The sequence below is a fragment of the Bidens hawaiensis genome, unplaced genomic scaffold (assembly GCF_021521415.1).
Source record: "Bidens hawaiensis isolate Kalapana, Puna unplaced genomic scaffold, B.hawaiensis_p1.1 tig00419396_1, whole genome shotgun sequence".
NCBI classification, from domain to species: Eukaryota; Viridiplantae; Streptophyta; class Magnoliopsida; order Asterales; family Asteraceae; genus Bidens; species Bidens hawaiensis.
The window spans coordinates 2,142,569-2,168,017 of NW_027504847.1; the positions used below are offsets into that span (position 1 = coordinate 2,142,569).

General features: G+C 34.0%; 2 protein-coding genes and 1 pseudogene across 3 annotated transcripts; 1 reads left to right on the forward strand and 2 right to left on the reverse strand.

Moving 5' to 3' along the window:
* The first annotated feature begins 9,750 nt into the window (after positions 1 to 9,750).
* LOC143608664 (ADP-ribosylation factor GTPase-activating protein AGD5-like) lies at positions 9,751 to 14,057 on the forward strand. The gene is made up of 11 exons (XM_077083641.1): positions 9,751 to 9,801; positions 11,168 to 11,226; positions 11,331 to 11,421; positions 11,488 to 11,542; positions 11,631 to 11,721; positions 12,261 to 12,453; positions 12,531 to 12,711; positions 12,800 to 12,975; positions 13,042 to 13,284; positions 13,520 to 13,578; positions 13,754 to 14,057. Exons 1-11 carry the CDS (start codon positions 9,751 to 9,753, stop codon positions 13,941 to 13,943), a joined length of 1,389 nt encoding a protein of 462 aa, XP_076939756.1. The 3' UTR covers positions 13,944 to 14,057.
* Positions 14,058 to 14,167: 110 nt separating this feature from the next.
* LOC143608665 (cytochrome c-type biogenesis ccda-like chloroplastic protein) lies at positions 14,168 to 18,373 on the reverse strand (annotated as a pseudogene). The gene is made up of 12 exons (XR_013149305.1): positions 18,220 to 18,373; positions 17,995 to 18,112; positions 16,893 to 16,948; positions 16,578 to 16,711; positions 16,411 to 16,496; positions 16,295 to 16,326; positions 15,201 to 15,362; positions 15,040 to 15,112; positions 14,832 to 14,932; positions 14,644 to 14,736; positions 14,465 to 14,511; positions 14,168 to 14,394 (listed from the first exon to the last, which is right to left on the reverse strand). The product of XR_013149305.1 is annotated as a cytochrome c-type biogenesis ccda-like chloroplastic protein (transcript).
* A 2,075-nt stretch (positions 18,374 to 20,448) lies between these two features.
* LOC143608602 (B3 domain-containing transcription repressor VAL2-like) lies at positions 20,449 to 23,347 on the reverse strand. The gene is made up of 7 exons (XM_077083605.1): positions 23,314 to 23,347; positions 21,949 to 22,055; positions 21,755 to 21,853; positions 21,363 to 21,496; positions 21,180 to 21,279; positions 20,908 to 21,082; positions 20,449 to 20,519 (listed from the first exon to the last, which is right to left on the reverse strand). The coding sequence occupies exons 1-7, from the start codon at positions 23,345 to 23,347 to the stop codon at positions 20,449 to 20,451; spliced, it is 720 nt and encodes a 239-aa protein (XP_076939720.1).
* Between the last annotated feature and the right edge of the window lie 2,102 nt (positions 23,348 to 25,449).

Consider the following 25,449-nt stretch of genomic DNA (forward strand, 5'->3'; position numbering starts at 1 on the left):
TTTTATAACAAAAGATATAATAACAGTAAGTGGTTGTGTGAGAGTTTGATCATGCCTTCTTTGCAGTCTAGAGTGCAATGGCAAGTAGAGCGGATGGTGCCATCGTCACTGATTCTGAGGATGACTAACGAGTCCCCCAACCTTTTGTTTGTGCACCCACATGCTATTTCAACATAATGCGGCGCTCTCACCAAGATTTTCTCAGCAAAGGCAGCCAATTCCTCATCTGTAAATAGAGTCCCGTTTCCTGTTGTTTGTGCAACCAAATTCAATTCGGTTAAAAATTTAAAGAACTATAAGCATGGTTTATTTTATATTTTTTGAAAACTATTTCAATTATTAAGATGCTTGAAATAATATAAACTTCATACAACTTTTATGAACTAGGAAAAACAGTATTAAAAGAATCTAATCATCATACCTAATCATACCTAAATGTTATAAAAAGAGAAGGCATTTATACAAATAGGCACATAATCTTTATAATCTTTGTTAACATACCAAATACCTCGATTGTGCTAAAGTGGATTCAAAGATCGTGCTGATTTATGATAAACTAATTTCGATTGCTGAACGAAAATCATATATTAATGTAAAATCAAATGAAATAATGCTAATTGTGTCTACTATCATTAATCTTTTTGGATCTGGAAATTTAGTTACACATGCTGTCTGATTTATAATTTTATAAATATGGTTATCACAGTAGTTACAATTCTAGTAAAAAGATCATCAATCGGCAGACAAATTATCAATTACACAATCACCAAGCATCAACCTGAAGTAGATCTACTGAACTGATTGAAATGTAGAAAACTGATTGCAAAACCATGACCGAATCGAACCAAAAATAGCAACTTAAACAATTCTGTTCATCAGAAATCAAAATAGGACAACTTTATCACAAACTTTAATCGCAAGCAGATCCAATCAATCGATTAACGATCTTAAAAGCATCAACTGAATTGAATCATATATAGCACAACTCAAGCAATTTAAATGAACCTAAATCAAAATCGAGCACATATAGCAACATCAACTTCAATTTGCAAAATCAAAACTGAAATTAAACACGATTTGTAACATTGAAAGAAGTACACAAAAGGATAAAGAGATGTTTCATTACCCTGCGCCATGTATCTTAAATTGAGTGTCCTTCAATTGTGTTCGAAGAGCTTTGGCTTGTGATTGAACTTCCAAATCTCACCGTTTGGAATTTATAGGAAATATATTGGGCTAGAGTTGTCTTCAACTCGGTTAGATTTCCGTTATAACACCATCAATTGTAATTTGTTTTTGCCAAATCAGCACAAGAGATCTTAAACGACACCGTTTCGTATATTTCTTATTCGCGTGAGTTTTATGTCTAATGACATGAAAAGTGTGATACCAGAATATCCGGCTCCTTTTTTGTTCTTTTTCATTATATCTTATCATTAAACTTCAGTTTCCCAGAAGCTACCATCAATTTTAATTTTGATATGAAATACAAAATTCACAAGAAAACCATTTATGGTCATATATCGAGGTCTCACTGAAAGCAGCCTCGCTCTATCCTGTGATCGAGATAAAATTCGCCCCATCCCACCCTTCTCAGACCCCACTTTCTAAGTGGGATATTACTTTGTACATTTGTTTGTTTGACTTATGAGGGAAAATCAATATACTGCTCAAAATGTAAGGAGAGTTTAATTGGCAAACTATCTTTTGGAAAAAGAATTAAACTACGTAGAAAATGGATTTGAAATGAAACCAGCAAAGAAATTCAAATTTGGTAATTTAAATAAACTGGAAGTTTTTGAAAGAGATGGAATTTGAATAAACAAGAAGTTTACAACAGAGCTTGAAGTTGTCAAAAGAATTAGAATTTGTGAAGTACATAGATGATAAATTATCATGTTAGATTTGCAAATTTGATAAGGAAATTGGAAGATGGTTGCAGCCTCAAGATCCCACTGCAAATTTTCTTTCAGAACGGTCTTTATCCGCCTGCTGCTTCATTCGATTTTGAGCTTTCAAAAGAAAAAATCTGAGAACCTGAATTGTAGCTAGTCTCCCTATCTCTCACAAACAAATCCACTTTTGGATTAGTATTATCCTTAGCAACATAAGGAACATGAATTGGTGGAACTATCCCATATAAGGCGTCGTACGGGGTCATGGCAATTGAAGCACGATAAGAAGTGTTACACCATCGTTGGGCTAGAGGCAACCATTTGAACCAAGTATGTGGTCCCTCCATAACATCACACCTCAAATATCCTTCCAAACAGCGGTTGACAACCTCAGTTTGTCCGTCTGTTTGAGGCTTGAAAGCAGTGGACACAATTAAATCAACTCCTTGCAAAGCCATAAACTGCTTCCATAAATTACTTGAAAATATACGATTTTTATCAGAAACAATGGTAACAGGACAGCCATGGTGTTTATCATCTCTCAAAGTATCAAAGTTACTAACCACCACTCTGTTTATCCATGTCAGTAATGCACCATCCCATTTAAAATGACTTATTTCTTGACCATTAACTTAAACACAGGTAAAAATAGTCACTTTAACTTTCAAATTTATCATGTAAAATAGAACACACAAAATATATGATGCTTGATGGTAAACAATCAATTAACCGATTTGAGCGGCTTCTTTAAGCTGTACATTAACTCATATCCCCTAAACTGCCCTATGTAATCAGTTCATCATGAGACAGCATGCATTTAATGAAGACAATGAAAGACTATTGGGATGCGTATATTGAATAACTCTTAAATGTAACAAGTATTAAGCTGATATGTCTAAATGCATTATAAAGTAGAAAGTATGGATATAAATGACTGATTTACATAAAAAAGGGACTAAATGATAATCAAATTCAAGTTCTAGCTAGGTAGGCAGATCAACTTACCGTGTCAGATTCGGTTTTCCTTTGCAGCAATGAGCAAGCTCCGCTGAAAAATTGGTCAAGGAGGGACTTCATAGTGCGGTCTCCGACATACTGATCCCATATGTAATATTTGAGGACATATTTCTCAATTGCAACGGTAAAAAGATCAAAATCGGGAAAAAAGAAGCATGTCTTCTCAAATGCTATAAAGGAGATCAACATAAAGATAACTTGTTATTCTTCCCAAATTTTTTTTATCAAAACATAAATAAGCACCTTGAAACAAATATGACCTTTAATTAATGGCATATTCTTCAAAAATAATCATTAATGGTCATTTTTTGTTCAAGAACTCAAAATGATGATTTCTGAATAAAATGCCATTATAGGTCGTTTTTGTTCAAGGTGCTAACTTGTGTTCAAGAAAAACGCGAAAATCGTTGGTCGGATTCTCAAACTGTATGATCAAAACTGCATTAAAAAGGAGTGTTCCATAGTTTGGGTTATAACTTATAAGTTATGATAGAATGATCTAAAATGATAAGAATTTACAGGTTTAAATAGTTTTAAAAGGTTAACATATAGCAAATGTACTCGTCTTTATTTTCACCAATTTCTTGTAGTTTTATACCGTCATGAACTAGCTAGAACGTATTCATAAACGCACAAACGTTAATAATCAAATTAGAGCCAACTTTATTTAAAATCAAGAACATAAATCACAGATGCAATAGAAATCAAATATGTACAGAGAAGTCAACTAACCTCATAAGGATCTTCGTCGATTTCACCCATCTAAACCCTAGCTTTGTCGGGTATCACCGAAACTGTACATAAATCCACATTTTCCTAGACGTTTTTTAGTGTGTGTGTGTGTGTTTTGGTTAATTTATTATGAGAACCAAAGTACAAATAAATCCACATTTTCCTAAACATTTTATAGGTTTTTTTTTAATTTATTGTAAGGAATGACATAGTCGGGAAATAGCTTAAAACGATGGGCTCCGGCTGGGAAAACCGTCCCCGCGGGGAATAATCACCACTTTCTCCCATAGTCGAAGAACCCTGGAATTCATGGGATCCTACACTACTGTATCATGATATCTAGAGTAATTAACTTGTGATAAAACATTGTTTACTTTATCTACATATTTAAAGAACTTGTTTCAAATTAAAACCTGTGAACTCACATGATATGATATGATATGATATATGAACATTTTTGAAATTCATGACCCATCGAACTACGCAATGGATTATAAGGTAATCCATCGTGGCACGCGATGAATGTTTCACGAAACTCAAGAAACAGATTGTGCCACACTACGAGATGAACCAAACCCCAGTTAACGCGATACGCAACATGGGCTCCACGATCATCAGACACGCGTTGTACCACGTGCCACGATCTAACAGGCTACGTGCGCCACGTGGCAGGTCTAGGGTAACGAAGCAGGCCTAGTTGGTCTACGTCCCGCTATGCAGCGATCTGGTGATTGGTCCATCACGATACCCGACGGATTAAAATAATAAAAAGGCGGTTTATTGATCCATCTTAGAGTGTTTTCTCCTCCATCACGATGCGTGAGGAACCCAACATTTTTGCCTTTAAATAGGAGGATCGGGCTCTGCATTTGTGCATCCCAAAACTCATTCTCACATCACAATTAGTCTTGGGAATCATGCCTGATTCCCGACGATCCGACGAGTTTATTTCTCGAAGTGCGTGCAACTTCCGACGCTATTTTCTCTTAAATCTTCACCAACTAGTAGGAATGTCGCCGCTTGAAGCTTAGGATTTCATTCCTAATACCCGCATAAGGTGTTCAAATATTTTATTAGTGCCATAGACCCTAGTCGGGATATAGTCCATACCTTGATCAAAACTGAATTTGAATATAGCTTTTCATGAGTTAATTGTATAGTTAAAATATTGTTTCTTTATAGTTTTAGAAACATAAAGTTTTACATGTCGGAGGTATAGTCAGCTTAACAAATCCTCTTGAAGATGAAACCTAGCATTTGTCTTTCTTCATGAAAAAGAAATATACTACATAAATGGTGAATAAATAAAAAGGGACTAAATGTCTAAATGTTTTATGTAAACAAATGATTATCAATGTAAAGGTAATGCAAAATAGACTAAAGGTCTAAAGCTAGTTATTTTGATCTAGATACTTATCAAAGGTTATTCTCGTACTATAGGTTCGAGGTAACTTCAAGCATAAATCAGTGATAGGCTGATAGCGATGATCAAAACAAGGATGAATACACTCATATCTATAAAACTCGTTAATCGAGTCATTTACCCATAAACCAAATTTTACATGGGATTAAATATCCCTAAAACTTTAGTATATGTTGGCGTTCAGGCTAGTTACAATTGTGTTTGGATCTTTACATCTATGGGCAGAGGGTAGGCATACCCCACCACATGTGGTACCAAGTTCCGTCTCATTGAGCCAATCTATAAGGCGTCTATAAAGCTGTGAGGGTTGGACTAATAATGTGATTGGCCGCTGATTGTTTTGAATATGAACTAAAGGTTTTCATAAATATTATAAAGTCGGCATGTTCACCGGCATGTGTTTCTACCGTATTTTATAAAACTGTTTTACAGGTAATCGATAGAGGTTCAGAGATGGTGGATAACCGTTTAGACAATCTGACAGCTCAGATAAAGTTATTAAATTATAAATGATGTAAATTATGGTTTGTCAGTTAAACTCCTTGGTAACCGTATCGGATATTTTATTTTCGGACCTTTGAAATATAATATTTTATTTTAACCAAAAGACTTCCGCTTTAAAACCTTAAAGTATGATAAGTTTATAAATAAGTGCCAACTATTGGTCATACTTTTATGCCATAATTTGAGGTGCCACAAATATCTACCACACCCGTATACAAGGCTATAAGCCTTCGACTTACTTCTTTTATGAGATCTCCACCAGAACCTGTCATAAACTTATAATCTATATCTATATCTATACTATATATAATATATGAGACATGGGCAAATTAAGACACCTCATTTTTAAGTAATTTATAACTATTAATGCATAAGATACAACTTATATAGCATGTAAGAAAAAAAATATGTCTTGAAATAGTTACAACATTGTCCCCTCAACTTTAAGCAACTTTTGAAATTTAAGAAATGGTTACTTTTTTTTTTTGAACGGCCAATTAAGTAACGCCGGGTACTCCGTACGCGGCCCCCATTGGCTAAAGGTAGCCCGAGCCGGCCACTAGTCCGGACGGACGGATCCCGTAGCGGTCCACCTATTGAGGGATTCACCGGATAAAACCCGACCCCCGTGCCCGCCAAACGGCACGACAGCGAACCGTAGAAACTTTAAATTGAATCGATACTAATGGTTTTGGTTTCACGCATTGAGTTCAATAATAAGTTTATCGTCCGGCCCGTTTATATGGTCAATTTTCTGTATAAACCATAAACCAAACCGCTTGCTATGGTTTGAACATTCGGAAACCGGCTTACCAAAAGTGATGATCGGTTCAAACGTTTTCAAGGTTTCAAACGAACCTTGAATATCTACAATTGTTATATGATTACTATGATTATTGTTTCTTGTCGCATCACACGGGTACCCGTCTAGTATTTTTTAATATAAATAAGAGAAACTTTGTTGACTATATGACAACATGGAGTACCCTGAGTAATTTGTGAGTTAGGTGTTCCAATAGAAGACTTTATTATGAAATATGGCTTAATATTCTTCATTTTGTTATGATGTAATATTGTATGATATGGTATAATATGTTATGATGTGGTATCATTTGACATGATATATATGTTATAAAATGATATTTTTAATATGATACGATATGATACCATGACATGATACAATAAGCTATGATACTATATGATCCCAAATGACATGATACAATCTAGTATGATACGAGAGTGATAAGATATGATATGTCATGATGTAATGTGATATGAAATGATGTAGTATATGAAAAGAGAATTATAATTATTATAACAAGAGTTAATACCTTAAAAAGTAACATATTTTTATATTTAATGAAAAACGATCAAGTTATTTTGTTATATACAAGTCACTAATGAAAAAGTCAGTCGTTGTATGTCCTTAAACTTGTTTAAAAGGCAGTAGTTTTGAAAATAACTCTTAAATTGGTAAAAAGAATAAAATGATAAAAACAGTAAAAGTTCACTTCATTAGTTTTGTTATCTTTTGTCGTCTCAATTAAATTGAATTTGATTTCCATCATAGTTGGTTATGTGATCGATTTTAATTATTATTATTTTATCGTATTAAAAAAAACTCTACAAACCACACCAAACCAAATCAAATCAAACGATTTATTTATCTTATCAGTTTTGGTAAAATATATATTTGATGGGGATATTAATAACCAAAAAATCCAAAATCAAAAAAGTAAATGTAAAATTTAATTTACAACTCCAATTCCATGAAAACTTTTACAAACACTATTAAAATTTTGTGTTGTATTAATCCGTACATCAAGATCATCAAAGTCGAATCAGTTAATGTCAATATTTAATCCATAAATTTTACAACCTCAAACATCATCAAAATTCCATGTTGTATTCTACATCAAGATCATCAATGTCGAATCAGTTAATGTCAATGTTTTAACAGATGAGAGATGTGTCACGAGTTGAGCGATGGTTTATCTTGATCGTTGATTCATATGTTGATGTGAGCTTCAGTAAGCGCCGAAGGTTTGGTCAAAGAGTAGTTTGACGGCCACAAACACATTCAATCAAGGTGTTTCAATTTAGGGGCGCCCAGCACACCTGTATCTTACCATCTTCTTTCTCGACAAATTGCAAATCATCAAAAGTTGTGTTTGTTGCCAAAGATTTGACTTTCTTATTATCCTGTAGGTAGTACAACAATCTAAGTTATAAACAATATCAATAGAGTGGATCTAGGACCGTGTATAGATAGAACTTACGATTGACAATGATGAATCATTGCACATATTACTCCGCCTCTGAGAGTAAAATGAACTCGTACCCAAAACAAACATCCTATGTTGAATGGGATCTCCATTGATCTTTCTTTGATTTATGCCTCAATGTGTGGTTCGACACTCAACCCGCTTACATCTTTTGGCACCTCACTTTCAAGTTTTATACCGAAAGCACCCGTTCACAATGCTTGCCACGTGGAATTTATTTATTACAAGCAATTGATGACTTGTCATGGCGAATGAAAGAATGACACGTTGCAACTTGGCCAATCATGGAGTGGCATGTTGCACCTTTCATTCACAATGACACGTTCAATTAATAAAAGAAAATCTGGATTTTCCACCTCAGGTTTTACGAAGCAATTAAAGAGAGACACGTTGCAATTGATGACTTGTCGCAACCAATTAAAGAGAGACATGTTGCAAGTCGTACGAGTATAGAGTGGCACGTTGCACATTTCACTCACAATGACGGCTACGATTCATCAAGGAAAAGACTAGGTTACCGTCTAGGATTTTATGGACCAAGAGTCCTAAGTAAATCTTCCTAAAATAAATTTATTGAATTAACTTCTAACATCTAATATTCATCACGGAATACTAATATAGTCAATTTAAGTCATTATTAAACCACCTAGATAACATATTTACTTATCAACCAAGTATAGGTGGAAACAATCAACTCATAATTTAAATAGATTTAAACATTAACTTTTATCATTAATCTAAAGTATTATTGTAACCAAAAGTCAAATAATTCTGACTGTAAGAACTTTAAGTTGTGAAATAATGTTGCCTAGATGCAATGTTTTAAAACCCGGTTTTTGAACCTTACCAGGTTGAACTCATGTTCAACTGGGTTGACTGTATATAATCAAAAAGTACATGATTTCTGGTAAAAACCTTAAATAAGCCTAAGCTCGACTCAAGCTTGTGTAGTGCCTTAAACAAGCGACAGCTCGGCTATATGTTGTGTGAAATATAATACATAGAAGTCCAAAAGTCGTAAAACTTATAAATACACAATGCTCGATAAGGGACGGGACTAAACGAGCTCCCATACATACAAGACTCAAGCTCAAACTCGATAAGTCAACGAGTTTTATTCGAGACTTAGGCTCGAATCAGCTCATTTGCACCCATAGAGATCTCTTTGGAAGACTTATCATGTTTAGATAATTCAAAAAAAAAATTTGATTTATTGGATTTTAATAATCCCTATTGCATGGTATTGGCCGATCATAATCCCTTTTCATTTTATCGTCACTCCAAATTTAATAAAGTTGGCCCCAATAGTCCCCGTTAAAAATGACTTAACGGCGTTATACTTTTTCCGATTTTCAAACTCATGTTGATCGGAAGGAGAATACAAACCAATTGATGTAAACTTAATTCGAAACGGTGCTCCAAAACGACGAAATAATGCTTCAATTCGAGTATTTAAACTTACAATTAACAAAAATCAAGCCGTTTAGATCATCGTTTCGAGTTAAGTTTTACAACAGTCAATTCGTTATCTTCCTTCCGATCAAAAGCCCTAAAACGTTAGTTTGAAATTCAAACAAAAAGTATTAGCCGTTAAGTCCTTCTAAATAGAAGACCGGTGGGGGGCAACTTTTTCAAATTTGGGACTGTCAGTGACGATAAAATGAATATGGATTATTATCGAATAATACTGTTTCCAATAAACTTTTTTTTTCTAAAGTACTATTTATTATTTTGTTATAATTTTTAATATAAATGGAGCCCATTAAAGACTCCCATGGTAACCCAAAACTAAACAAAATGGGAAATCAGAACCGCCAAATTCCTGAATCCGATCTATCTATTTCATCATCTCCTGTAATTAATCCTAATTTCTGTTAATAATCAATTGGCAAATATGAACCAGAAGGCCAAGGTATCCAAGGAGCTTAATGAAAGGCACCGAAAAGTATGATTTATTAATTAATAATATTATCGTTATAATATATTTCATACAATGTGATTACCTAAAACATGTGTGGCTTGATCATTTATTAATATAAGTTGGAAGATATTCTGCATGCATGATATTCAAATATGTTTATATTAATTGCAATTTTTTTATAGTTTGATATATATGCATCTAGAAATATGTCAGGAATAATATTCTAGTTTGTTAGAATATTGGTTTTGTTAATATAAGGTAAACTTGGTTGATGAAGATGCATATAACAGACCATAATATTTTTGTCAAGCAGTTTGGTTATCAAAGTCTAGTGTTCATGACCAAACTTTGTATTTGAAAAGCAAAATATTGTGTATTTTCACAATGAAAATAGTATAGGACAGTTAGGACCCAGAAGATCAAGATTCAACGAAATAACCAAAAACATAACAAGAAGAAAAACAACGGGTGAAACCTGAAACATGAAATTTTATTGATAAAAAAACAATTTACAACTAAATCCCCCCCCCCCCCTCCCCACCCCCACCAATTTATATAACATGTATAGCGGTTGTATAACTACCTGGTGGTTATTTAACCAACAACGGTGGTTAATTAACCATAACTACCAATAACCGCCTAAATTACATACCAGACCCCTTGACTTACAAATACTACATAAAACACTTTAAACTATACTTTAGACTATTTACATCTTGACCCGTAACTTTCGTGCCAACTTGATCACACAATTAACGTTATTTAAGATCAACAAATAGCCACTCTCTTATTAAATTGCACTAGTTATCTTTTTTGTTAGGGCGGAGGCGCGGAGCTATACGCACACCATTGACATATTCATACACTACTGACAAATCATATGGTAGTATGATTGTTTCCCAAAATCATAAAAGTTGTATGACACTATACAAGATGTTATACATAATCGTATAACTTTACTGAAACTGACTGTTGTGACTTGTGACTGTTCTATGTTGTGTCAGAAGTCATACGGGTCCTATGACTTTTTTTTCCGTGGCCCATATGATATGGTGAAAATATTCATTTAAGCCCGTATAAGGTGCTATACGAGATGTTATACAGACTCGTATAACTTTACTGAAACTGACTATTGTGACTGTTTTATGCTGTGTCAAAAGTCATATGGCCGGGTCTTATGATTTTTTCCCAAAGCATTCGGTCATATGACACTATATGGCCCGTATTGTATGGTGAAAATATTCATTCGGTTATACGAGATGTTATACAGACTCGTATAACTTTCTGAAACTGATTGTTGTGTACAGGTCGTATGATTTTTTTTCCAAAATCATCCTGTAATCTTTTATGTCTCATCATAATTTGATATATCTGCAAAACTTGTCTATAGATACTGGAAGGCCTTCTTAAATTACCAGAGAATAGAGAATGTGCTGATTGCAAAGCAAAGTAAGTGTTTCATTCATAACATATCATATTTAAAATGTCGAATATTATCAAGCTATACATACATGATAACTTCTAAATATAATGCTGGCCTTTTCGTCACGCAGAGGTCCTCGATGGGCTAGCGTGAATCTCGGCATCTTTATATGCATGCAATGTTCCGGTATCCACAGAAGCCTTGGAGTTCACATATCAAAGGTAATAATATTTTTCATATTCTCACCTTTTATAAACATTACTGTATAAAAACATATAAATATGCAGGTGAGATCTGCTACACTTGACACATGGCTTCCTGAACAGGTTGCATTTATCCGGTGTAAGAGAATTTAGTTTCGTTAGTTTCTGAATAAGTTGAAGACGACTAAAGTTTATGTTTTGTGAATTTAAATTCATGTTTTATGCAGCAATGGGAAATGTGAAATCAAATAGTTATTGGGAAGCGGAACTACCATCAAAGTATGACAGACTAAGCATCGAGAATTTCATTCGCGCAAAGTATGCATCTTTTTTGTTCTGTCAAGAACATTTGTATGCATTGGTTAGAGTGAACTGCGTTTTTCAGTTTTCGTCTCTGTGGTTTGTCTAAATCTGCGGTTTTAGTCCAATAGTTTCAAATTTACGATTTTCGTCCCTGTGGTTTCATTTTACTTGCAATTAAGCCCGAATTCATTGACGCCGTTAAATCTTGTCATTAAACCCATCAGTGTGCCCCTCACGTGAGGGGCATTTTTGTCCTTCTCTCCCCAAATAAACCCCGGCCGTAATTCGCAAGCCCCCCTCACATGAGGGGCTGGGGTGTATTTGGGGAAAAAAGGACAAACCTGCCCATCACGTGAAGTGTACGATGATGGGTTTAACGACCAGACTTAACGGGGTTAATGAATTCGTGTTTAATTGCGGGTGAAATTAAACCACAGGGACTAAAATTGCAAATTTGAAACTATTGGACTAAAACCACAGATTTGGACAAACCACAGGGACGAAAACCGCAATTTACTCTATTGGTTAATTATATTTTTTACTTTTGTTCTAAGGTATGAAGAAAAAAGATGGGCTGCTAAAGATGAAAGGCCAATTTCACCTTCAAAATTGCTACAAAATAAACAACTACAAAAACACGAGTCCTCAACATCGGATGAAAGAACGAAACGGCAGACACATAATACAAAACACAACATTTCTACTACAAAAGTCAACCTCCCTGTGCCTCCAAAAGCATACGAACCCGTAAGTTCGCATAATCCAAATTTCAATTTTCAACCCCTTTATATGAAAGGTCAAACATTTAAATATTCATAAAACAGGTGATACGGAAAGCTGAGTCAGCGGTCTCATCTGCTGACAATGCAAAGGAGGCTGCTGGCGTGGTCCCGCTTAAAGTTGAGGTGGCGACCGATCTTTTCGATATGCTTACAATGGAAGATAGTCCTGTTAAAAGTGGCTCAAAAGCAACTTCTGCAGATGATTTATGGGCAGCATTCCAATGTATAATATAATTTTGTAACAATATTTGAAGTGTTAATTATTATAAAAAATCAAAATAAATCTCATTGACATTAGTTTCATCTTGCAGCTGTTGGTGACACATCAGCAACAGAAACACCACACAACCCGAAATCTGTAAATAAATCCAAATCCACATCTGAAATTCAAGATTTATTCAAAGATCCAATTCCGGTTTCACAAAATAATGCATCAGAAACGTGTCAAAAGGATGTTAAAAGTGATATTATGAGTCTTTTCGAGAAGGTAAGTTTAATGTTCATATCGTATCGGTTTTGAAATAACATATTAATGTATTATATATGTTAGCAGGGTAATACAACATCATATTCTCTTCATCATCAGCAGCAGCTTGCCATGCTGGCACAACAGCAATCCTTAATTATGGCAGCTGCAGCTAAATCAGGTGGACTGCCTAAATTTTCTGGCAACTGGCAGCAATCAGTGCCAGGTGGCACAAATTTATCCAATCAAAATTGGCCAACCGGTTACCAAGTGCCTGGAATGATAATGCCAGCTGGCGGAAAAGAGGAGCTAGAAAAATACTTGCAGCAGGTAATAATAATAATAATAATAATAATAATAATAATAATAATAATAATAATAATAATAATAATAATAATAATATTTAACATCTGTTAGCTTTACTGATTTATGACGGTCGTGAGACAGATAACGGGTCATTTTGGTCTAAACGGGTCGAATTGGGTTGACCCGAAAACACTTATTGTGCACTTTATCAATAAATTATTAGTGTGTAAATATCATTATTTTCTCTGTTTTTAACTAGATGACGAACATGGGCGCAGTAAATTCAGATGGGAAGTTAGTTCAGGTTCCAACATCCAGGTATGGTTTCGTACCAATAATATAAAAAACTTACACGAATATGTTAAAAAAAAAAAAAACTCTTATGGTTATATATTAAGTTTGTTTTGGCTTGCATATTAAAGGGCACATATAATATCATGTCACATACTGAGTAAAATCTAGATAGTAATTACTTAGCTTATGTTTATAACAGCTTTTACGCCACGGGGCTAGGTGGGACGACACTTTATGGTTCGACGAGTCAAGATGCTTCTTTTAATGTGGGCCCATCTGGACAGTCAAAACCGCAATCTTCTGCACAGACATCATCTTTATCTCCAACAAAATCTGCCAAAGACTATGATTTCTCTTCATTGACACAAGGGATGTTCTCAAAACCGTAATTTAACATTTTTTGTTGTTTTTATGCAAGTTTTATAGGATACCATAAATTGTAAGTCCAATAGGAAACAAATGCTGAAAAATGTAAAACTGTAGAGAAATTTAATTTCAGTTTCTTTCTCACTTCATATTTTCATTCTCTTATGGGCGGCCCGGCCTTTGGCCCGACGGTATTATTACTTTATTATATAAGGGTTATATATGCAAAATTGTTTTTTATGCAAGATTGTGAAATCTGTTTCTTTTAAATAAAAATAGACAAATGTCATATTAATTTAGTATACAAACACCATCTGGTAATACACTAAAACTTGTGCATCAAGGATAATGAAAACTATACGTGTTTATCTGATTCGTGTCACGTATTTCACTGTAAACTACATCACCATTGTGGAAGCTGGGAAAGCCTTGTCAAGAAGCGTGAAAACACCTCCGCCTAACAGTAACGCACCACTGCAAACAGGAACATGATATGTGAAAATTAACGTCGCGAGAATATTTTTAAAAATATACTATAAGCTACCTGATAGGGTTGATCCATGCTGAGAACTTGCGGAAAGAGAGCAGACTCTGTGCACATTAGCAAATCCAGTTATGAGTCTTTGAGTTATGTTTTATCTCTAAATATTTATCGCGTAACATAGAAAAATAAAAGTAGATTTTTTTTAGATAAAGATTAAATAGTGGTGTAGCTAACAATACCTGCAATGCTCCAGCAAAAGAAGCAGCAAGAAGCAGAGGAGCAACGTAGCCAGTCGTGTAAGTCAATAATAAGCTACCACCGATTAACGGATCCTGTTGCAAATAATAAAAGGGCTGGTCATCACTGTTGCATTCTTATTATTATATTTAACATTAAGGTAATAATACATAATATTATATAATAATACCTTGGATGCTGCCACATATCCAAGTAAGGTGGCGAGCACAGGCGTACTACAAGGCGATGCAGCTAAAGCAAATGTAAGACAGGCCAGATAAGCTTGAATGCCTGAAAAATTAGTAGTATGTTTGGTTGTTAAATTACATCTCACAAACATAAGTTAAATAAAATAGATTAATAATAGATGATTAAGGAATAAATTTAAGTTTAATTACTTGAAGGAAAATTAGCAGCAGCAGCACGTGGATCAAAGTTGTCGAAGAAAGAAGGCAGGTGCAGCTCTATTACCTGCAATATTAGCAAAAATATATTACATGTTTTAATCTTCTTTAAGGCGTAATACAGATTAAAATCAAAATATGATTTCATTAATTACCTCTAAAAGATTTAGTCCCATAACAACAGCCAAACCAGAAGCTGCCAATGGTAAACCCTGTCCTACCTGTCCATACGCCTTTCCAGCAAACGAAGCTGCTACACCAAGTAATGCCAGTGTAGTGGCCAAACCCATTGCAAATGCGATCGAATCACCTATAACCTAATTCAAACCATTTATATATAAGTGAAGTTCAAACAATGAAAAAAGTGAGAAAAATACTATGTATTTTGTAAAAAAAATTCACAGATTTGGATTTCATTGTCTCAAATTATTACCGGGTCTAACAATCTTAAAGTCGCATATGGACAATCATAAAATTTAGGTAAATAACAGAGGTGGCAGTTCCCAACCATTTACGTATGAATAGATCGTTTTGGGTTTTGATTTATTTCAAACGAGTCAAATGAGTTGAAAATAACCAGGAAGTCTATACTTAATGCATACAACCTCCTAAATTGTTTTTATTCCAAGATCCAGATTATTAATGCAATAATACTGTTTTGTGCTAACACTTAATGATGGAAGTTCGTTTATGTTCGTTAAATTAATAAACGAGCGAACATGAACCTAAAAAAATGTTCATTTTGTTAAACGAACGAGGCATGAACATATGTATGTTCGTTCATTTATGTTATTGAGCGTCCGTTATTTAAGTTTGTTTATGTTCGTTCATTTGCGTTCGTTAATATTTTCATTTAAAATTTTTGGCCCATTAGAAGTTAGTTTAGTTTTAATAACTTTTTAGTCCAACATTGTTATTCACATTATTTTTAACTGATGTTAGCTCAGTTATGTACCTTCGTCTATGTTCAATTATGTTCGTTCGTAAACCATTCGTTTATACTGTTAAAGAAAAAGCATAAACAAACACGAAAATGTTCATTTTCTAGAAAAACATACACGAATAAGAAATCTCCATTCGTTTAATTGTTCATGTTGATCGATTGTTCAGTTAAAGTTAACAAACAAACATGAACATGCTCCATTCGTGTTCGTTCACAAGCCAATTGGCCCGTAACATAAAAGAGCTGTTAGCCACATCTATAAATTAACCGAGGGGTAATTCAAAGAATAAACAGAAGATTAATTACCTCTGCTCTACTTTTTCCAGATCCAAATGCACCTAAAATAGCAACAGTATGTCAGGTCAGCAACAAAGTTATTAAACCAATGTAACCATATAATTCTACAAAGTTAATGTTTTTACCAATATAACCGAGTGTTAATGGTAGAACACTTAATGTGCAGGGTGAAAGGCTCGTCACGAGGCCCGCACCAAATATAACTGCCAAACTGTGAAAAGATAATTAGGAGACAAGATAACAATGCATGATTGTTATTTTAAAAACTTATATTGAGATATATATAGCACACCTAGTGAAACTTAAAGCTCCTAACTGAACTTGAACAGCTTCATTTGCCTGTTGTCCAGCGTTATACATGAGGCCTCCAAACCAATCTCTAAGGCTTCCATCGGCCAATGTGTAAACAGAATAAGCTGTTCTTTCCTGAATTAAACAAAAATAATATTGAGTACATATATTGATTTTCAAAATGCACATCAAAACACCTGTTTTTTAAAAACTAAACAAGGAAGGTTCATTAGTTTAATTGACCTCATTGAGACTTATTAAAAATGTAAGCTGCCTTAAAGTTGGATAATATTGATGAGAAAGGGTTCCTCCATACCATGATATCTTCCATATTCAAAGCATGTGCACTCTCACTATAAGCCAAAGTTGCAGCTAAAACATCAAAATAAGTAAATCAAAATTATAATCGATTTTTAGAGATGTTGATTTTAGGGATGAAATTCGTACCGAAAATATCAATACTGAAATTCTGAAAGGTGGGTACCTAACTGGGTACCAAAAACTGTACCGAATCTATCGGTACGGGGTACTTGTTACAAAATGTTCATCTCTATATGTCATTTGTACCTTACCATTACCGAAAACACCAATACCTAATTTCTGAAAAAGTGCCGGTACAATATCGGTACGCATACCCAAGGCCAGCCCAAAGGAAGGGCGACCGACTCAGGCCTAGTCTCCCGAGAGGCCCATAACTATTAAAAAATATTACATATATTTCATATACAATTTTGTTTTAAAACAAAAGCCTTCAAAATGACTCATTAGTGCAACGGAAAGAGTGTTAGTCCATGGAACCAAACGTCATGAGTTCATTACATGAGTGGTATCCTTAAATTTAAAAAATTAAAAAAAAAAATCCTTTGTATTTTATATTGGTCATTTTAGTTTATTTTTTATTTTACCTTTTTTTTGTTTTGGTCCGTAAATGGGCTTTGGAAATGCAACTCAACCGGTAAAATTATCAAATTATTTTTCAGTTATCACATAACTAAAAACTTGCTTTTAGGGGGCTTTTTTTTTTCTACTCGCACCAAAATTTTGAGGGATTCTCGAAAACAACCCTGCGCCGCGCGTACTGGTACGGTACCAAACGCGCATCCAAACACTCCATAAGATTAGCATATCAAAATAACTCAATTCAGTCAGTCAGATATCATCATCATCATTATCGTACTCAGTAAATCCCACCAATAGTTGAATCATAAGATTAACATCAAAATAACTCAATTCAGTCAGTATAACTCAATTCAATCAATCAAATTAAACAGTATAACACATGAAATTTGATTCAACTAGGTTGCTCATTCGTAATCGATTTAATTAGGGCTTCTAATCCAAACAAACACTCACATGAAAATAACTCAATTCAGTCAGTCAGAAATGAATAAAATTAAACAGTATAACTCATTCTGTACCAGATATGGCGGTCGTCGTTAAGGCGGTGACACTAGGGCTCAAATTCAGCTCAACCTTCGAACAAGGCGATGTGGAATCATCTTTATTATTCGATGAATAATGGAAGTTGGAAATTAGCTTTGATTTCAGAAATAAGATGTAATTAGTTTAAATAATTGATTTAATAAACAGATTGTAAGAAGAAATTAGGGCATGTAAATAATATAAGTAAGTAATTAACTAACCGGATATGATGTTGATGTTATGTGGTGGTCTACGGTAGCTTGAGATGAGACGTTGAGGTACGCCATGCCGGGAATTAATAATATTAATACTCAAATTCATACCTTCTGAGACTGAATCAATCAATCAATGAATGAATTTGGTTGTTGGATGAGTTGAAGGTTAGTTACTTTAGTTGAATTGAACCACATCTTTAAAACTCTAATAATAACGGTATTTTTCTATAACAAGCAACATCAGATATTTATTTATTACATTAATTTTACTTGGAAGTTTAACTAGAAAGTGTCAAAACTACTGCCAATCTGTCATATAGGCATGACTCTGGTGTTGTAAAATTCTCGATTAAGCGCGAATTTCTTTTTGATTAATCACTAGTTCTTACTTCAAATATTATTTAAATAGGGGTGACTGGTGAGCAATAACCGAACTGCTCCGAACTCATCATTTTTTTCATATTCTCAAGCTTTTTTTTCCTCTGTTTCATGTATTATATGTATTAATAGTTTAATATTATCATTTTCATTTATTTATATCTTTATTTCATATAATAATATCCCAATTTCACATATTTAGACTTTTTTTCATGTATCAAATATCAAATAAAATCCTATAGATCTAGCAATGATGGAATTTCGATTCTATGAATCTTTGACTTGAATCTATGAGATGGGTGAAATAAAAATTGATGCTGAACTTATTTTAAGAGATGCAACCGGAACGGAATTTATAAAACAGTCCTAGAAAAAGAATTCTACCATTTAGGCTTACTCTTCTTTGTGGATTTTTTAGAATATCAAATATCAAAACTGATTCAGTTTCTTATATTATAATGTATAACGGTATTGAAATTATAATTTACTTGATTATAATATTTACAGCATTCATTTCATGTATTTTTAAGCAAAATTTTAGCTCAAGTTTGATATTGGTTATTAACCGAACCGATAATCGGTCGGTTCGGTTAGGTTAATGCTAATAACCGAACCGAACTGTGCACACCCCTACCCAATATATACACTTTCTAATGATATATATACAACTAAACCGTAAACTCCCATCTGTTGTGGTGCCGCCAACCCAACAACAACCATGGAAGCCATTGATGGGCAATTTTCTAAATAGCAATTGTGATCGTGACAATTGCCGCCAACTTGGATAGACGTAAACTCAAAACAAAGATTACAACACCTACAATCGATGTGGCATTATGCACGTTCCATTAATTGTAAGTGTTGTAATTGATCGATTTATTGTACAAGCTATCTACGAATATACGCCTCTAAAAGAAAACGAGCTAGCTTTTAGTAATCTAACTGAATTAACTACCTAACAAAATGTGGTTAAAAACACAGCAATGGAATATCAGCAACAACACATAGCAACAGTGGCTTAAATATGAACAGCATTTCATTTTTATAAAAGCAAGAAATCTTTATGAAGTATAAAACCGGAAAGGAATCTCGCAAGCTTCTCTTTCGATCTATTTTCTAAAAAAAAAATATATATCCAAGTTTCTCTGAAAATCACACCAATTTCAGATAGCAAAAATTTCCAGTTTAAAACATAATAAGTACTAAAGACTGTGTCATGAAGACACCGTCCAACGGTTCACTGTACGATCATCACCAGCATTTGTCGTTTGACAGCATTAGGTGGACGCCTGCAAATATTTAAAACAATCAGCCCTTCAAAAACTGATGGTAATCAACACATTGACTGAAAAAATAAAAATGATATTTAAATCTTGCATGCCAGTCAGCAGGGCCGGCTATAAAATTAAAAAAAAAATTGTTTATAAAAAAAACCCATTTAATGTTTATAAAAAAATGTTTTTTGCACAGCCCAAAAGTACATAACCAAATAAGCCCAATTATATAATTAATTGTTTAAACCCAATAAAAAAAACTTTTTACTTAAAGCCCATTTCTTATTCGCCTTCGGCCCAAAAAAATTTAACGATTCTCAGAGACGGCCATGCGAGTCAGTAAATTGTTTGTTACAGACTTGCAGGTTGAGCCGAGTTGGTTAAACAAAACACTTTATAAATCTGATCCGTTCTTTTAGCTTTTTATTATACTCATTTAACTCGTTAGAGATCAAATAACTCAAGTTGTCTCCTTTATAAAGAAACGGGTCAAAATTGCACCTCCACTTAGTGAAGTTCTATGATAGAGTTACTATTTTTTTTTGTCACCGGATTAAGAAAATAGCATGGCATACCGGATAGGCTATTTTGCAACAGATGCCTTCCTAATTCCAATCGCAATATTTCCCGCGGGTTCCACTCGATAAAATGTCACTGAAAAGAAATACATTGTAAGCACTTATGCTCAAGTTATAATGGTATGTTAATAAATAAATGAAGTAACATGTTTACGCAAAGTGAAAGTAGTCAAGTTAAATTGAGAAATTACAAGTCCACCAAAGTTTAATCGAAAGTTAAATTGACACATTGCAAGTCTGCCAAAGTTTAATCGACCTGTTTACTTTAAATGAGCTTGGGTTGAGAATTGTTATCAACCTTGAATAAAATGTGTTCAACTCGTTGCAAATTATAAGCCTGTAAGAGGTTAATTATAATGCCTACAGCCTCCTAAATCATTTTTATTTTTACACTTAGATTAGTATTACTGTAATAATATTATATTTGTAAAAATAACCAACACATGCATTAATGAAATAGTTACCTGTATCGCCTGCATGCAATTTCTTTACGGTCAAAAATTCTCTGAGGCCTTCTAAAACATATGTTCTGCTGCCACAATTAGGCCAATACCGAAAGGGAAAATGCCATTCTTTGTTTTCAATATCCACAATACTCATTATTAACCCTTTGGGCTCATTAATTTCCGGAAAATAAGCCTGCACAAATGTTAATATTACAAATGTCATTAAATCCTTATAATGCTTTAACACAACGATAACTTTTTAAATTATATAAGCAGCTTTATCGTCTTACCTCAGCGTATCTCTTAGGGATCACTATACGGCTTAATCTGAGGTCAGCATCACTAGCAGTCAATGACTTTTCAAACAAAGGAGTGAGCACCGATTTGGTACTAATTTACAATTAAAGATTTACATTAATTAAATATTTTTATAATAATTTGAATTAAAAAGTAAAATAAAAACTAGAGGATACGTCATCGGGATGCGTTGTATGTCTGAATCAATACCACCAGACCAGCAATGAGGTTCAGTTTGTACTTTCTTGGCAAGAACAGGCAAATCCATAGGTTCTGTTTGAAATTCCCGTGCATACCGCCTGTTTCGTGCCTATAAAATGTAAAATGTTAGAAAATTAGTTTTCATTTCTGGTAGCAGAAAAAATGAAATTATCACAAATACTGGTCATGTAATAACTTAATATTTCTAAGTAAAAAAGATAAAGAATCTTCAAATTTTGTTCTAGATCAATAACTTGCAGCACTTTTAGAGGGGCGTTTGGATGCGCTTTTATGAAAGTTATTATGAGATGTTAGTAATCAAAATTGAAGTAAATATGTGCTTTATAAAAAACAAACTACGTCTTACCTGAACAAGGTTTTTCTTAGAGCATTCCATGCAAATCACACCACCAAAATCCAGCAGAAAATATTGATTGAATGACACAACACATCCACAATGAACCAACTGCAAAATCAAGGGGAAACAAAACCACTATTTTTTAATTAATACTTTTTATGTGTGACGCATCATTAACTACATGTTTTCATAATTATACTCACCTTTCCACAAGATGCACAGTCTCTCCAACCATCATCGTTTGAATGAAACGTTTCACAGAACCTTCCATCCTCGTAAACACAGCTAATGGAACAAAAAAGAATGCATACTCAGTAAAAAAAACAAATTGTTAAATTGAACAAAAAAACAATCTACAATACTCGACTAGTTGCTCATGTCAAAATTCTCGTCTTGTCTCATAAAGCAATTTTGCTCCAAGAAGAAACGAAATCCTTGATCTTTTATTAATGATTCAACAAGGTTGCAAATTTTGAAGCCTTACATATCACCGAATTTGATAATTCTACTCCAAATATTGAATATTAAGATGCATGCAACTATACCTAATTATCTCATTTTGATTGTTTAAATCACAACACAAACATCCCCTAGCATGTATCCTCCCCAAAGTAAAAAAAAAAGTTGTTAATTCAAACACTTGCGTAACAATACACAAGATTAAGTTAAACCCTCACGATATGTTGCAGTTTTCCCAAATACACAATCTCTATGTTGTCAAAAGCCCTTTGGTCATGCACCTAGGCCCTCAGGCAAGACGCTGCCATTCAAGCAATCAGTCGACCTTCGGGTGAGATTCTGAATTTCCGACCACTCGACCAGACTTTGTTAATATTGTGGCCAGAGCCTTTAAATTCCGGCAAGCTTCCGCAAATTGCAGAAAAACAGGGTCTTAAACATCCAAAACTGACCCCCCCCCCCCAAAAAAAATGGTGTTATGCAAAGCGTCTTTCTTGTCTCGGGCCCTCTCTTTATAAGCCCCATGCACCTAGGCCCAAGGCTCACCTGTTGCGCCCAAGGTTGTAAAAATCGCTAGTCCGGCAATGGAGTGGGGACTACTGATTAATTGGAATTAATCGAATCGGACTTTAATGTACAATTTTCAGTTTTATATATACGCTATTACACACACATTTTTATATGTAATTTTCTGTTTCAAAATATAATTATATAAGCTTTACATCAATCAACCCCTCAGTTTGAAACTCAAAAAATAACATTAATGGATTATTATCGACTAACTGCAAAAAAGTGTGATTATTAAAATCCAATTCACAAAAAATTTACAGTAATCAGTCACAACATGCAATTGTGCATATACTTAAACCCTAAGATATTAATTAGCACATAATACAGAATCAACTAATTATTAGCACATAAAACCTAACAATTAAATCAAACAAAAACACTAAAATGAAATTAATAATAATAATAATAAGCTTATGCGCATCGATAGCAGAGGTGAGCACGTTCGCCGTTACGGAGTCTCCATCCGTTACGGAAGCAACTGGAAGTCGAATCATGACACTGGAAGCTGTATAATATCTTCACTCTCAATAGTTACATACAAGTCTCTAGAACATAGAAAAGCAGGATGTCCATGACGTGTACGTGTCGGATGAACCAAATCCTCATTGAATTTGATTTTTCCATTAGAAGGGGCTCGCACATGTTCTGCAGTACCCCCTGTGAATACTCCGCCAGTATGAAAAGTTCTTAATGTTAATTGAGTGCCCGGTTCTCCAATAGATTGACCTGCAATAATACCTACAGCTTCTCCCAATTCGACCAGGTCGTCATGAGCCGGACTTCGGCCATAACATAATTGACAAATCCAAGCAAGTAAAGGGGGTTCGAATAGAGATTGGTTGTGCTCTAAAAGTTATGAATCTATTGAGATGATGATGATGAATTTGACGCCATTGCAATCGCAATTGTGATCAGTCAATAAACCCTAGAAATTGTAATATAGTGCTATATATAATTATATATAAACTTATAATAAATGTTTATAAGTTTAGCATTTAATTGCAGGCGGACTGTTGAGCAGCAACCAGCTAATTGTTGGAAATGAATGAATGTGATTTTTTTTATATCACTGAAATCTATTTACTATTTATTTTCTGATCAGTATTTGTTGACTGCCCTATGATTTTATTCCTTTTTTTCTCTTGTTTGACTCCGATTACTATATTTTTGTAGGGCCCACTTCAGGTATCAATAAACAAATTGGATAAATAACGATCTCATCTTTTATCATATTTGTTCTCAACGGTACGCGACTAACATAATTTTAATGATCTTAGTTGCAGATCACCAGAAAAACGGTTCTGGCCCATAAGCTCAACATTTTCGTCTCATACGTCTTTGTAACCTTTGATCGAAACTTTAGATTTTTTTCTACTGAAAGCCTCAATTATTAAGGTCGTCGGAATCGGTGGTGGTGGCGGTGTTGTTCAGGTTGAGTTTTCCGGCCAAAAGCGTTGGCGACTTGTAAGTAACGGAGTTAGGATTTCGTTAGTCGTTGGCCGTTAAGAACAAATACGTTAAAGATGGGATTGCCAACAATCAATTAATTAGTTGGGACCGGCAGCTACAACCAATGCACCTTTTTGTAGGCACATAAAGGACATTTGGTGAATGTACGTTAACTATTTAGTGGAAGTTTGTTTATATCGTTCATTAAATAAACAAATGAATATGAACACTTGTTTCGTTCATTCATTTATGTTCATCGACGTTTGTTTAAGTTTGTTTATATCTGTTTAATAGTTACATAATATTGTATTTTACAGTTATATCTCCCTAAAATAGTATCTAACCATCGTTTGTGATCATTTATGCTCATTTTTGTTTGTTTAAGGAAATTTATATAGGTTCATTTGTTTTTGTTTATCTTTGTTCAGCTATGTTTACTTATATTCATGAACTGTTCATTTAGATTTTAAATGAACGAACATAAATGAACACGAACATGTTTATTTTTAAACGATCAAACATGAACGCAAACATTTTCCGATTAAGTGTTCGTTTCCATGTGCAACTTTCATTAAAAACACGACAAACTAGCAAAAAACTAGAGATAAAACGACAACAAAATTTTAAAAAAAAAGAAGAAATTACGTCAATCGTTTCAGTTGAAAGCTAAAAATGAAGATCTATTTTTTATCTATAAGAACATCAAGGATTTGGTATCTTCCACCATTTTCGAAACAGGGAACGCCTTGTTATTAAAGATAGTTTCGTGTCTCGCCTTCTAAAGACACCAACATGCCTTAGTGATACGAATATTTCTATAAGCTAGGCCTTCCCGTGTAGCAATACGATACATCTCTGCATGCCATACAAATACGTTAACTTTTTTCTGGACCAGTTATTCCACGCTAAACAGGGCGTTTGGACCTAACACATTAAACACCTTCTTCATATAAGCAATCGAAAATTTCCTGAAGGAATCTTCAAGCCAAACCCATTTGTCTTTCTGAACCGAAAAGACTAATAAATTTGGCAACTCGGGATAAATACCATTTTTAGCACGTTGTTTGTACAATCGATTGTAACGCTTTGTTGTAGCATTTTTTTGTGTGCACATGCCCACTCTATGAAGTCTCACCGTGAAGACGAAAACCAAACACAACCAGTTTAACTCGCATGCAAATAAACTGGCTTTAGATGCAATCAACTAAAAATCACTTCAAAATACC